This window comes from Bos javanicus, chromosome 23 (genome assembly GCF_032452875.1).
Source record: "Bos javanicus breed banteng chromosome 23, ARS-OSU_banteng_1.0, whole genome shotgun sequence".
NCBI lineage: Eukaryota > Metazoa > Chordata > Mammalia > Artiodactyla > Bovidae > Bos > Bos javanicus.
The window spans coordinates 24,013,741-24,027,673 of NC_083890.1; the positions used below are offsets into that span (position 1 = coordinate 24,013,741).

At 39.1% G+C, this 13,933-nt stretch overlaps 1 protein-coding gene across 4 annotated transcripts in view; it reads right to left on the bottom strand.

Moving 5' to 3' along the window:
• PKHD1 (PKHD1 ciliary IPT domain containing fibrocystin/polyductin) overlaps positions 1 to 13,933 on the bottom strand; it is a 443,703-nt gene that overhangs the window by 183,802 nt on the left and 245,968 nt on the right. For all 4 annotated transcript variants that reach the window (XM_061398409.1, XM_061398410.1, XM_061398408.1 and 1 more), the window contains one exon: positions 9,919 to 10,047. In XM_061398409.1, coding sequence (XP_061254393.1) covers positions 9,919 to 10,047 — 129 coding nt within the window. The remainder of the gene's footprint in view (positions 1 to 9,918; positions 10,048 to 13,933) is intronic.

A 13,933-nucleotide genomic window follows, 5' to 3' on the forward strand; every position in this document is an offset into this window, starting at 1 on the left:
TTCAGGTTTGTCTTGGACTTTTCAGGTTTTGTCGCTTCAAGTCCTGTGTCCCAGAAAACTCCTCAGTTCTGGATAAACCAGAGTAGTCTGTCGCTCTAATTACTAATGACTCTAAAGAGATGAGTTCCTAAGATCAACACCCCAAAGTAAATACCAAAATCTCTGGATGCTGCTTTCACTGTTCTGAATTTGAACGGACTCCACCAATGTACTCTGATGGGCTACTATTCCCTGTTAAAAATATGACCATAAATTCTTACCTCCAGAACTAAACTCATTTTAACAATTATATACAGTCTAAATTTTTATTAAGAATTCATCTATTGTGTTGATTTATATTTTTGTAATACTGTATCCCTTTAGGAAATGATAATGTTACCTTAGAGAAAATAGCCTGTTCTATTTTCCCAGACTGACTGAGCTATACAAATTGACCAGTTCTGTTAGACTAAGCTTATTATATAACCTATTCATTTGGAACACTTGGCTATATTCTAGAAACAACGTGTATATGGACAACTGGGCTGCGACACTACAAGTGTTACTGTCTCATCAGGGAAGTTTTAACGAATTTTCTTTCTTTTAATTTCCTCCCTTGTGAAGAAAAGGCAACCCTCATACACTGCTGGTGGGAATGCAAACTGGTGACCCACTGTGGAAAATAGTATGGAGGCTTCTCAGAAAACTAAAAATAAAACTACCAAATGACCCAGCAATTCTATTCCTTAGTATATATCTTTAAAAAAAGCCACACAAAATACTAGTTTGAAAATATACACACACCCAATGTTCATAGCCACATTTACAATTACCAAGATAGGGAGCAACCTAAGTGTTCATCAATTGATGAATGGATGAAGAATTAGAACCCAAAGGTCTAGAAGGGTCACACTTCTGGGAGACTGAAGTTGGGAGTTTGTAAACTTATAAAAGTAGTGATTCTGTGGGTGGGGTAAGTACAAAAATAAACCCTGAGTCTCCTACACACTTCATACTTGCTGATATTCCCCCTACCCAAATGATGATCTGAAGACCCTGGAGAAGTATGCGCCCTCCTAAAAAAGTGCTATGATCCTAATACTAATGGACAGTGACAATGAGTGTGTTTCTTAGGTGAGTCAGGACAGAAAAGAGTTTGAAAACTGCTCAATGAAACTGAAACTCCAATTAGTTACAGCAAGTTAGCAAGCCATAAAGAGTGTCGGGGTCTACATGACTTGGGTCCCAAGAGAAGATTCTAAGTGAGTTCTAATTAGTCCAGAAACAAGCGCCATGACTGAGTCAAACAGACTGACAAATTGAGATTCAAGAAAGGATATCAACTTATTTTAATATATCTTTATTATGTTCCTTTTCTCACTTGCAGGAAATTTAAAAATCTCTGCTGTTATTTTAATTGAAATTTAATTTTTATGGGGAAAAATATACAGCTGGAAAAATACTTAAAAAAAAATTCAACCCTTGGTTTTCCACCACTGACAAGGATGCCCTATCACAGGTCTGGGTTGGTAGTTAGGGCATCCCTGTTACTCATTTGTAAAAAGCCATTTGAATCACAGTCATCACAACTGAAAGGAACTCCCTAGACTTCAAGTATGTCTCTCAAAAGTAAACCTATTTGAAGGACACAAAGTATCTAAAATATAGCAAATAAAGCAACAGTTTCTTTCTTATAAATTTTAGCAGACAATTTGCAGCACTGGTTTGAAGACAAGGAAACTGAAATCCTATTCTTATCCTTGATACAAAAGTTCATATACGTTTGGATAATGATAATAATGTGGTTCATAGGATTTTACAATTTATAGACCACTTGCATTATTTTAGCTCATCTGAGTGTCACTAAGTTCCCTACCAGTTCAACAATTCTATTAACTTGTATCCATATTTTATATATATATTAATGTTTACTTAATACAATTAAATCCATAGAAAAATGCTTCAAATAAAACTAAATTGCTTGATAATCATTCAATTCACCCAAGGATACCATATTGCAAAGGATTTTGCATTTAGATTGCCTTAAATAGTAAGCTTCTGTGGTGTATTCTTAAATAACTGAATATATGAAAAGTCAGGTTACATTAAGCCTTTTGTAACTATTTGAGGAGGTCAGTAGAAATACTTGCCCCAAGGAGTTTGGGATCCTGATATTTCCTTCTTGTGGGAAGGACATAGCCTCAACACCCTTCACCATAAGGCAAGGTTCCCAGAGGTCTGCGCTCCCCTCCAAGAAACTGCCTAAAAGAAGGAGATGAATACAGTATCTAAAGGTCCTTGGATCTCTGGTTTCAAATTTTCTTTTTACTTCTTTATTTTTATTTTCTAATAATGCTGATTAAAATTTCTGTGTCAAGTGTCTCTTGAAATCATATTTGTTCTTCCCCACACAATCTTAAAGAATTAGCTTTCACACTCACGTTCTAAATAAGGTAAAGGAAATGTTGACTGTTGTCCTTGCAGACATTTAATTTCTACCCTGAAAGAAGTAAAATGTTCAACATACTCATGCTCTACTTCTTCCCTCACGCCAAGGCACCCCTCTTGCCCAAGAAGAGGCTTCTGGTCGTGCATGTACAGAATTGGACACAGGTTGCAGCCCAACACTGCCATCCTTCAGCCATCTCGGGGTGAGAAATCCCAGATCAGGGCTCTAATTATGTTCAAGGGTTGAAGAACCCCACTTTGGGGGCAGCGAAGAAGCACTAGCATAACACCCAGCATGGTAGGGAGTAGAGAATAAACTAAAATCCTTTGACCAGTCTGTCTCCTGGTGTTCTTCAATTTCTGACTCATAAGCCAACAGAATCTAAATAATGTCTGCCCAGAGAGGGAAGACAGCACAAATTGACAAGACCCTAAACACTCAAACCTTTTGAATTAAGTCAGGTACATCTGCTCTTAATTACATGCGTGCACATGCACTCACATACATAAACACATGCACAGTGGTAGATTAAAGACAGCTGCAACTTCTTTGCTCTTCCTCTCAGTGAAAGGAGAGCCTAATTCTCCTCCTTTGTACCTGGGCAGGCTTTACATCACACATAGACAGTGTGATGGTCATGATGGTCATGATATTCTCAGTCTGCTAGTCTGGCTTGGAAGGTGTGTAGCTTTCTTCCTGGTCTTTTACCTGTTTAACATTCAAAAAAGTAAGATCATGGCACCCAGTCCCATCAATTCATGGCAAATAGATGGGAAACAATGGGAAACAATGGAAACAGTGACAGACTTTATTTTCTTGGGCTCCAAAATCACCATGGGCAGTGACTGCAGCCATGAAATTAAAAGACGCTTGTTCCTTGGAAGAAAAGCTATGACAAACCTCGACAACATGTTAAAAAGCAGAGACATCACTTTGTCGACAAAGGTCCATATAGTCAAGGCTATGGCTTTTCCAGTAGTCATGTATGGATGTGAGAGTTGGACCATAAAGAAGGCTGAGCACCAAAGAATTGATGCTTTTGAACTGTGGTGCTAGAAAAGAGTCTTGGCAGTCCCTTGGATTGCAAGGAGACCAAACCAGTCAATCCTAGAGGAAATAAACCCTGAATATTCATTGGAAGAACTGATGCTGAAGTTGAAGCTTCAATACTTTGGCCTGATATGAAGAGCCAACTCATGAAAAGATCCTGATGCTAGGAAAGATTGAGGGCAGGAAGAGAAGGGGTGACAGAGGAGGAGACAGATGACATCACCAACTCAATGGACATGAGGTTGAGCCAACTGCAAGAGACAGTGAAGGACAGGGAAGCCTGACATGCTGCAGTCCACGGAATCACAAAGAATCAGACATGACTAAGCAACTGAACAGCTACAACTTAACTGCTCACTTGGAGGGAACTCCTTCTTAGGATGTTCCTTCTTGGAATCCAGCTACCACGCTATTAGAAAACCCAAGACCATATAGAAACCCATGTGGAGAGGAACTGAGTCCTCTTAGCTGACTGCCCTGGTCGAGCTCACAGCTAATAACAAGAGTCACCTGCCAGCTGCATGATGAGCTCTCTCGGGCCACCCAGACATGCTGGAACCTTAGATGAGCCCAACCATAATCTGACAGCAATTCATGAAAGACTCCAGCATGAAGATCCAAAGTCTAGCCCTTCCCCACAAAATTATGAACAAAATAAAAGGTATGTTTTAAGCTATTAAGTTTCTAGGTGGCTTTTTAAGTAATGACAGATTTCCAGAACACTCGCACTCCTGTAGTCAGCATACTGAAGACGTGCACCCACCATACAAAGAACCCCAGTAACTCAAGTTTAAATTAACTCACCCTTCCCACTTGCTAGCAATCCAGAATATATGGGGGTGATTCTTTGTGTGCCTTTCTGTTTGATCCAACTTAAAAAATACCAGAATTCTGAAACTATTTGAGACAACACTGGTGTTTATAGTATTTGGTTTCTGATTGATGTTGCAGACCCAAATCTCTGTATTATGAACATCTTACCTTAAACTACTTTTCATTTCAGGTAAGAAAAAAAAGTAAATCAAACTAATAATGCTCTACTTAGAACATTTTGTAAAAATTTCTTCCCCAGAAAAAATTATTTCCTGATTTGTGGTCATCTTAGCTCATATCTCCAACCTTAATGCCTTGCGGTTTAACAAGGAAATGCATTAAGCACTGTTGATTTTGAACATCACAGGACTTTGATGAGCCTCACTGCCATTTAAAGTACCCAAGTATTGAAAATCAGAACAAACAGAGGAACTATTATGAAAGAAAACCAGTACTTCTCCATTCATCTCTTCAAATAAAGACAGTTCAAAGTAATACGGGAAAATGGAACACAGTGAATTCTACCACACATACACGCAAAAATAAAATCATGCTGGAGGCTACATGATATCATATCTGTACCCTTCAAAACAGAATCCTACCCCTTAGAATTATAACACATTTTCCTTTCATTAAGCCTGCTCTGTGTCAACAGGGTGTCATCCTGTCGTGGATAAGACTCCTTCAGAGAAAGAACTGGAAGCATCAAATCCTCACAGGTCAGTTCAGTATAAAACCTGGAGTACACGCTAGTAGGATCATTTGTGAAGTTCTGAGATTTGCATGGCTTATTAGAACTCGTTTCCACTCTGTGAGATGTTGTGAACACATCTAGACCAATTCTCCTAGTAATTAAATGGCAAAGACAACCAGATATACTTGTTTGCGTGAAGCAAAGTCATCATAAACTAAACTACAAAAGCCAATTCTTCACGATGACTTCAGCTCACTCCATAACACCACCAAGAAGAATTTACAGCTTTTTCAAAATCCAACGTCTATAAAGACAGAATGCCTCGAAGGAAAACGGTACCATACTTAAAATAGTGATATCTTTTATTAGTACAGTAAAGTCCTATTTTTATGGAATAGGATGGGTCTGAGGTCATTCCATAAAATTGATTTCCCAGAAAATGGAAATAGGCAATTTACCCTAAGAATTTTATTGAAAAATTATGCTATTCTATTTGAATAATGATGGGAATGTTCTACACATTTCCTTTATTAATGAATTAAAATACACAAAACATCATAAAATTATATTAGAGGTTCAAAAGTATCACTTAAATCTTCTTTACCAGTCACTTTCATTTTGTAAAATCAGCAGTTCCATTAAAATCGTATTATGTAAAAATGGGTTTTTACTGTAATAATAGTTATTACCTATTTAGCTCCCAAGGATGTTGTGAAAATTAAATAATAAGCCATTGGAAAGCAAATACAAAGTGTGGCTAATACCAGAGGCCAAGAGGGGCAGCCAGATGGGAAAATGAAAGAAAAGAGCACCTGACACATTAAAAATCACAGCTTTCATCTCTGATTCCATTATCACCAACACTCCATACAGTGGTCATGTGTACTGACGTTATCTCATTTAATCCTTTCAACATGATGATGTGTTAATTATAGCCCTCATGTGGTCAGAAAGTGAACGTGGGAAGCATTTACACTTGTCCCATATCATGCAGTTTGTAAATGTCAGAATCTGAATGTGAACCCAGGTTTATCCTAGTCAAAAGCCCATCCTGCATCTCCTAAAGCACTGCTTCCTCCCCAGTTCACCCTCATAACTGGCCTTCAGTTTTTCACCCCGTCCATCAAGGTCCTCCTCAAATGCCTCTTGTTCTGTGGGGCCAGCTCTCTTCTCACCTGAGACACTTTGATTCTAAATACTTCTGTTCATTACAGTTGCATGTTGTATTATTACGCTTTAGTATGTGTTTTATCAACCCAGCTAATTTACCAGCTGCTTGAGACCACAGCTGATCAGAGGTCCTGGTTCAGTGCCTTGAACACAGTGAGTGTTCAGTTATTGTTGGTTAAACTGAATTGGAAAAGGAATGTTAACTTGAATTAGAACTACACTTGCTACCAGATGCAAAGCGGGTACTTCCCCCAATGGCTCATTGCATCAGATACCTCTTTGGGGAGTTTTTCCAGCTTCTCTGCGTGTATGCACCTAATGAGAATATAGTGAGATTGAATGCGTTCCTAGAGAATATCTGACAGATGCCAGGTACTCAATAAATAGTATTTTTTAATTCAAAGTGAAGGGAACAATGGAAACAGTAAGAAGAGAAGTATAAATTCAGTATAATATGGAGTCTGATCTGAGTGTATCAGAGCAAGTAGGAATGGTGAGTTTTTTAAAAATATATGTGGTAAAGAGGCAGGGCTCTGGAATCAAACTGTCTGCTTCCCTCTGCCAGCCTTTCTACTTGTTATCTGGCAGAAACTTGGGAAGTTACTTAACCTCTCTGAGTACCAAATCCCTCAGTTATTAAAAAAAAAGAAGAAGAAGATAACAGCGGGATCCAACTCAAAGTAGCTGTGAGGAATAACTGAGAACATCCATGTAAAACACTTAGCACATACCCAGCACTCAAATTACAGTTGCTGGGACCATCATCATTATCATCAGGAAAATCTTAATTCTTAGGACTCTGTTCGAAGGAGAAAGCGTTATTTTCTATAGACCTGTATAATCCTGCAGTCACCCTGGGTCAATCCTATGAAACCCACAGATTCAGTTCTGGTGTTAAGTTGCGGACGGCAGCCTGGAGACCGTGTGCTTCATTCAAGCAATACTTGGTGTCTCTTTTGTGCCAGACTTGAATGAACAAACTCTTGATTTCGAGGAAGCAAAGGAGGAAAGAAAACAGAGCAGCCAGGAAAAAGGTCAAGACGGTAAAACCACAAGCAGAAAGAGGGCAATTCAACCCTAGGGGCCATCAAAGGTCAAAATATCAGGGTTTGCCAAAAATCAAAAGGGAGAAGTAATCCAGCAGAGCTCCTGCATTAGACCCTCAACAGAACAGATTTCAAACATTGGCCACTTTCAGATAATTTTCTAAAATTATCAACAGACAGGGCTTTTTAGAGGAGAGAGGCAATAAGAAGTAAGGATTTCATTTCTTATGTATTACAAATCTGTTCTCATTCACTTATTTTCCAATTGAAAACTAAATAATGAACAATAATGGCAGGTTTTAAAAATCTTAACTTTCATTTTTACAATAATACTGAAGGACCAACTGGGAGACACTTCAGATATCCCGTATTTGTGTCCCACCCCCGCCTTTTTCCAAAGCACTGATTTGTGCTCCTTAAGAGCAACTTTGTGAAGAATTTGGGTCCACCTTACAAGCTGACCATGAAGAAAGGAATGAAGGAAGATGGAGAATGCCAGGAACCCTGGAAACCAGGACACACAGTGGATACAGACAACAGCAATGCCAAGCAAGAAAGCAAAGACTGCTTGTCGCTCAGCATAAAGGTCCCAAAGGATACTAAAAGCTTGGCAACCTTCAAAAGCTTCTGGTGCTTCCTGCATGGGGTGGGGGAAACAGCTTGCTTAGTGGGAAAAACCATAGCCCAGGGCCAATCCACTGGCTACATTCATCAAAGAGATGGCTGAGACAGAACAGATTTTTCCTTTCCGTATAGGAATGACTCATGAGCTTGTTTATTCAAAAAGTTCCATCCTCCATGGAGAGAGGTGGGTGATAGGGGGTGGGATGATAATAAGCAGTTTAAGTTTGTATCGGTCAGCCCCCTCCTCCAGCCCTCATCTCTGTGTATCATATGCACCCCACCAATACGCAGAAGGTGGTCAGTATGTTTTGATCTTCCTGCCTTCTCGTCCCATCATGAATAAAGCAAACGACACCACCGCTCTTTTTGTTTACTCATAGGTCGTGAAGAGTCGGACACGACTGAGCGACTTCACTTTCACTTTTCCCTTTCATGCATTGGAGAAGGAAATGGCAACCCACTCCAGTGTTCTTGCCTGGAGAATCCCAGGGATGGCGGAGCCTGGTGGGCTGCCGTCTATGGGGTCGCACGGAGTCGGACACGACTGAAGCGACTTAGCAGCAGCAACAGCAGTCCTTTTAGAAAGGGAATGTACTTGATTGGTTAAGAATAAGGACTTTGAGACAGACTGCCTGTGTCAAAATCCTGACTCTGCTGAATTGCAAACTGTGTGACCCTGGGCAAGTTCCCTAACCACCCTGGGCCCCTGTTTCTATGTCAGTAAAAATGGGGATGATGATAATATTACTTGTATTGCAGAATTATTATGAAGATTAGATTAGTTAATATATGAAGAATGATTCCTGAATATTGTTAGTTGTCAACCTGTGTTTAATATTGTGTGTGTGTTAGTCACTAAGTCGTGTCTGACTCTTTGAGACCCCACAAACTAACCCTCCAGGCTTCTCTGTCTGTGGGAATTTCCAGGCAAGAATACTGGAGTGGGTTGCCATTCCCTTCTCCAGAGGATCTTCCTGACCCAGGGATTGAACCTGGGTCTCCTGCATTGCAGGCAGATTCTTTACCATTTGAGCTACAGGGAAGAACTTGTTTAATATTTTAGCATATTATTATTTCACAGATGACCAAATATTCTTCTTCAAGTACTGATCCTCTTTTATTCAGTATTATCTTTAGAAGTTCAAATTAAATCATAAATGGAAATAGGTCTTTTAGAGAAACTATATCTGTTCTATGAAGAATATTTTTCTCAGGCTAGGAAAATTTTCTGGGAGTTTCAAGAATTCTCTCTTAAGAAAGAAGAATTTTACAAGTATGATGCGTAAATCTGTATATCTGAGGAATCATCTTTCCCTTCTTATTTAAACAAAAAGAGAGTTCTAGGTAGAAATGTGTTAGTCGCTCAGTCGTGTCTGACTCTTCGTGAATCCATCGACTATAGCCCGCCAGGCTCCTCTGTCCATGGAATTCTCCAGGCAAGTATACTGGAGTGGGTAGCCATTCCCTTCTCCAGGGGATCTTCCCAACCCAGGGATCGAAGCCGGGTCTCCTGCTTTGCAGGCAGATTCTTTACCATCTGAAGCCGCCAGATGGACTGATGAAAAGATAGGTGAGAGATTGGAGAGATGATAGATTGGTAAAATGTTGCTTTTCTATTTGATTTATCTGTTCCTTTCCCATCATCTTTGAAAAACCATGGCAATAGAAGACCTTGTCATTTCTCAGTCCCATGTTTAAAAGATTCACAAATGCAGAAGAGCAGGAGGCATTTACGAACTGCTTCTTTCCATACTCTCCGTGTCTTTCAAATATAAGAACACTAAAATTTTCTATAAATCTGTTCTTGGACATATTAGAAAAATCATCCAGTTAGTGAATTAGTCTAACTCCTTTTGGCATGGGGCTATTTACCCCACCTTTAATGAAGGTAGGCGGAACTATCATTTCCGGTTTTACTGGGTTATTAAATTCCTCTCTTGTAATAACCCAAAAGAGAAGGCTGTAGACATAATTGCCTATTTATTTTCACATTCTTTACCGTGTTGTTCAGAATATCTAAATGACAGATAATTCCCAGATTGGCCTGATTCAGTCTATCTGTGATTATTCACACCATGGATTGTTTCACTTACTGGATAAAATCAGGACGTCTTCCCCAGGGCCTGGACTGGCACCGCTGTGTCCTCCCCAGCCCTCAGCCACGCCTTCCCATGCTTCAGGGAGGGACCATTTTAAAACTGACTCTGGTACAGAGGCAGAAGCTAGAAAACAAAAGGAAAATAACACGGGTAACGATGAAAATCTGACTCACTATGACAACTTGCAAATTCTACCCTTATATTAAGATCCTGGTGACATTTTCACTTCCCACAAAAAGCTGCCTTCAGATATTTATATTAATGAAAACATTTATCATGTATAAAATAAGTAATTATTCAATCCTTGGATTACCTCCACTTGAAGGGAAAATGTATTCTACTTTTGCAGTTAAACACTTGTGTTTTGCCTTTATTATGAATAGCACAGCATATGTTTAGCATGAGCCATTTGTAAAATGCAAATACAGAAAGAAAAAGAAAAATAATAATTGCCTACTATCTCACCACCTAGAGATAACTGCCATTAACCTTTTATTTGTGTTTCCTTCCAGAATCTCTCAGCATTTTTATGTAATTTAGATCATATAACTTGTAATTTTACATTCAGTTCTTATTTTACTTGGCAGATTTTCTGGGAGATTTATAAACTCACATAATGAGAGAAAGAATCTCCTCTAGTACTTGCTAACTTCATAAGCATAAATAATGAGTGCCTCCTCTATCAGAACTGTCCTAAAAAAACAGTGAAATAGTGCAAAAAGAAATAAAATGTCACCGATGTATAGATCAGTCTTATGGACTCTGTGGGAGAGGGAGAGGGTGGGGAGATTTGGGAGAATAGCATTGAAACATGTATAATATCATGTATGAAACGAGTCGCCAGTCCAGGTTCGATACACGGTACTGGATGCTTGGGGCTGGTGCACTGGGACGACCCAGAGGGAGGGTAGGGGAGGGAGGAGGGAGCAGGGTTCAGGAGGGGGAACGTGGGTATACCTGTGGCGGATTCATTTCGATATTTGGCAAAACTAATACAATATTGTAAAGTTTAAAAATAAAATACAATTTAAAAAAAAAAAAAGAAAAGAAATAAAATGTCATGCTTGCCCCCCAGGAGGCACCAACATTGTGTAAGTATATAAGTAAATACTAGGGGGATAGAATTCTGAAGGGAATTATCTTTGATGGTACCTGACCAAGGCAGGCAGTGAGACCTCACCAGGGGAGGCTTCCTAGAGTCGGAGCATCTGAGCTGCACTTAAAGGCTTAGGACCCAATTGAGGTGAAGGGGGTGAGGATATGAACTGAGAGTCTGCCCTCTAGAGGGATGAACACAATGGATGGCAAGAAATGAGAGATCATGTGGAAGGAATACAAGCAATCTGGTATTGCTGAGTCACACAGTCGCAAAGAGGCGGGTGATAGATAGGGCCAGAAAAACAACCAGAGGTCAGAGCGGGAAGGGTAAGAAAAATGCCAAGGGTCAGCCGGGGGTTTCCAGCATAGCTGGTGCCTGGTGGAGATGCCCATTAAGACCGACATTTGATTAATTCAGTTTGGGCCATTTAAAGTTTGGGGTGTCTTTGAGGCCTCCAGGTAGAGATGCACAGCAAGCAGGGGATGGATGTGAATCTGAAGGATGGGAAAGAACTCTGAATCTGAGAGATGGATCTTGGCATCATTGGCCCAGAGGCCATATTTGAAAATCTGAGGATGGGTTGTGAGAGCTCCTTGGGACTACAGTGTGGAAAGACAAAATGCCTAAGGTCAGAACCATGGAGAACACCTGACTATTTTGTCTGTATGAACCCAACTCCCTGCTGGTTATGGTCTAATTAGGGCCCCAGGATAACTTAAAAATACATGGATTATGGTCAAGTTAAAAATCCTAGACAATTTAATTAGCACAAAGTATATCCCACACCATGGAAACCAGGCGATGTCTTGGAACAAACTTTATTGTGAAAGAGGTTTTAGAAATATTTTGTATTTATCTACTATTATATAATAAATCATAGTGGAAAAGCATAAGAAAATTATATATATATATATATATATATATATATATATATATGTTGCTGTACACCAGAAACTATAGATCAACTATAAATTTATAAATCAACTATACTTCATTTTTAAAAAAATAAAATTTAAAAAATAGAAATATTTTATAAATACCAATAATATAATACATTCTTACAAAGAAACTTTCTAAGTTTCTTTTCAATTTTGTTTTCTTTCCAGTACTATACTCTAAATACCCAGATGGTGATAGGGTGGGGATATTTGTTGAGGTGGCCACTAACAGACACCACAAAACAGAAAGAGATGTTCTCATTTCCAGTGATATTTTAAACAGGCAATGATGAGGTTCTTTAAAACCCTACTCCAAGCCTCAAAAACCCTTAGTTGTTTCAATTTTGTATCACACGTTAGAAACATTCTTCATTTTTGTCATCTTCACTCTTATCTATGGGAGGGTTAAACCTGTCTTTAACTGAACAAACTCAATCTTGAAATTGCTATTCTAAGAAATGTTATGATGAATGAATTTGATTATTTTATACCATCTTGCCTTAAAATAAGAACACTTAATAGAGAAGGACATGTTTAGTCTCCTGCAGTTATGAGATGTCTATACAGTTAACATCAGGTTTCCAGGTGACTATTTTTAATACAGAAAGGAGAGGAGAGGAAAAGAAGCCTAAAGAGTTAAAGCTATCAGCTATATACATGGAGAACCAGAAGAGAGGAATGTCTTGGAAGACTAAGAAATAAAGAATGTCCAGAGAGTAGAAGTGATCTTGTTAATAGCAAAGTTCCAATAAGAGAAGGAATAAGAAGTGGCTGCTGAATGTGACAACCAGGGCATGGGTGATCAGGATGAAGAGAGTGTCAGTGGAGTGCTGGAGGTGGGAACCACTTGAATTATAGCAGACTTAGGAGTACACTAGAAGTGAGGAAGAAAAGACATTAGGTCTGATCATGCAAAACACTTATTGAGGAAATGATCCGAGATCCTGAGCCTTTGATCTGTCTTCCCACTTTTTAGATAAATTAGACTTATCTTAGAACTGGAGTCCATGAACACTGTTCAAGACCAACATTTCCCTCTCAAATTTGTCAGTCAACAACAGTCACCACTTGAAATGGTCTCCAATTCATTATGTGAGCCAAATATTGCCATCTAATCCTTCATTTACCCAGCTTCTTTTTTTTTCCTTTTTTTTTAAATTAATTAATTTATTTTACTTTACAATATTGTATTGGTTTTGCCATACATTGACATGAATCAGCCATGGGTATACATGTGTTCTCCATTCTGAACCCCACTGCCACCTCTCTCCCCATCCCATCCTTCTGGGTCATCCCAGTGCACCAGCCCCGAGCACCCTGTCTCATGCATCGAACCTAGACTGGTGATTCATTTCACATATGATATTTTACATGTTTCAATGCCATTCTCCCAAATCATCCCACCCTCGCCCTCTCCCACAGAGTCCAAAAGACTGTTCAATATATCTGTGTCTCTTTTGCTGTCTCACATACAGGGTTTTCATTACCATCTTTCTAAATTCCCATATATATGCATTAGTATACTATATTGGTGTTTTTCTTTCTGGCTTACGTCACTCTGTATAATAGGCTCCAGATTTATCCACCTCATTAGAACTGATTCGAATGTATTCTTTTTAATGGCTGAGTAGTACTCCATTGTGTATATGTACCACAGCTTTCTTATCCATTCATCTGCTGATGGGCATCTAGGTTGCTTCCATGTCCTGACTATTATAAACAGTGCTTTTTATGGCTCTGCATCAAGAGAAGGCTCATCTTTTGATAAGTCTGCAGAAGCAATGTCAACTTGTGGAAGACTCAGTGTCTATGAATTTTGTTTTGATTTTTTTTTTTAATTGAGAGGTACTGAACAGAAGGAGCCAGGAATGATGGAGAGGTTAACTTCATTTGCTGATAAAATAAAGTTCAAAAGATGCTAGAAGGGATGGATTGACTTGAAATAGGAGAAAGGCTGACAGATTTCAAAGCC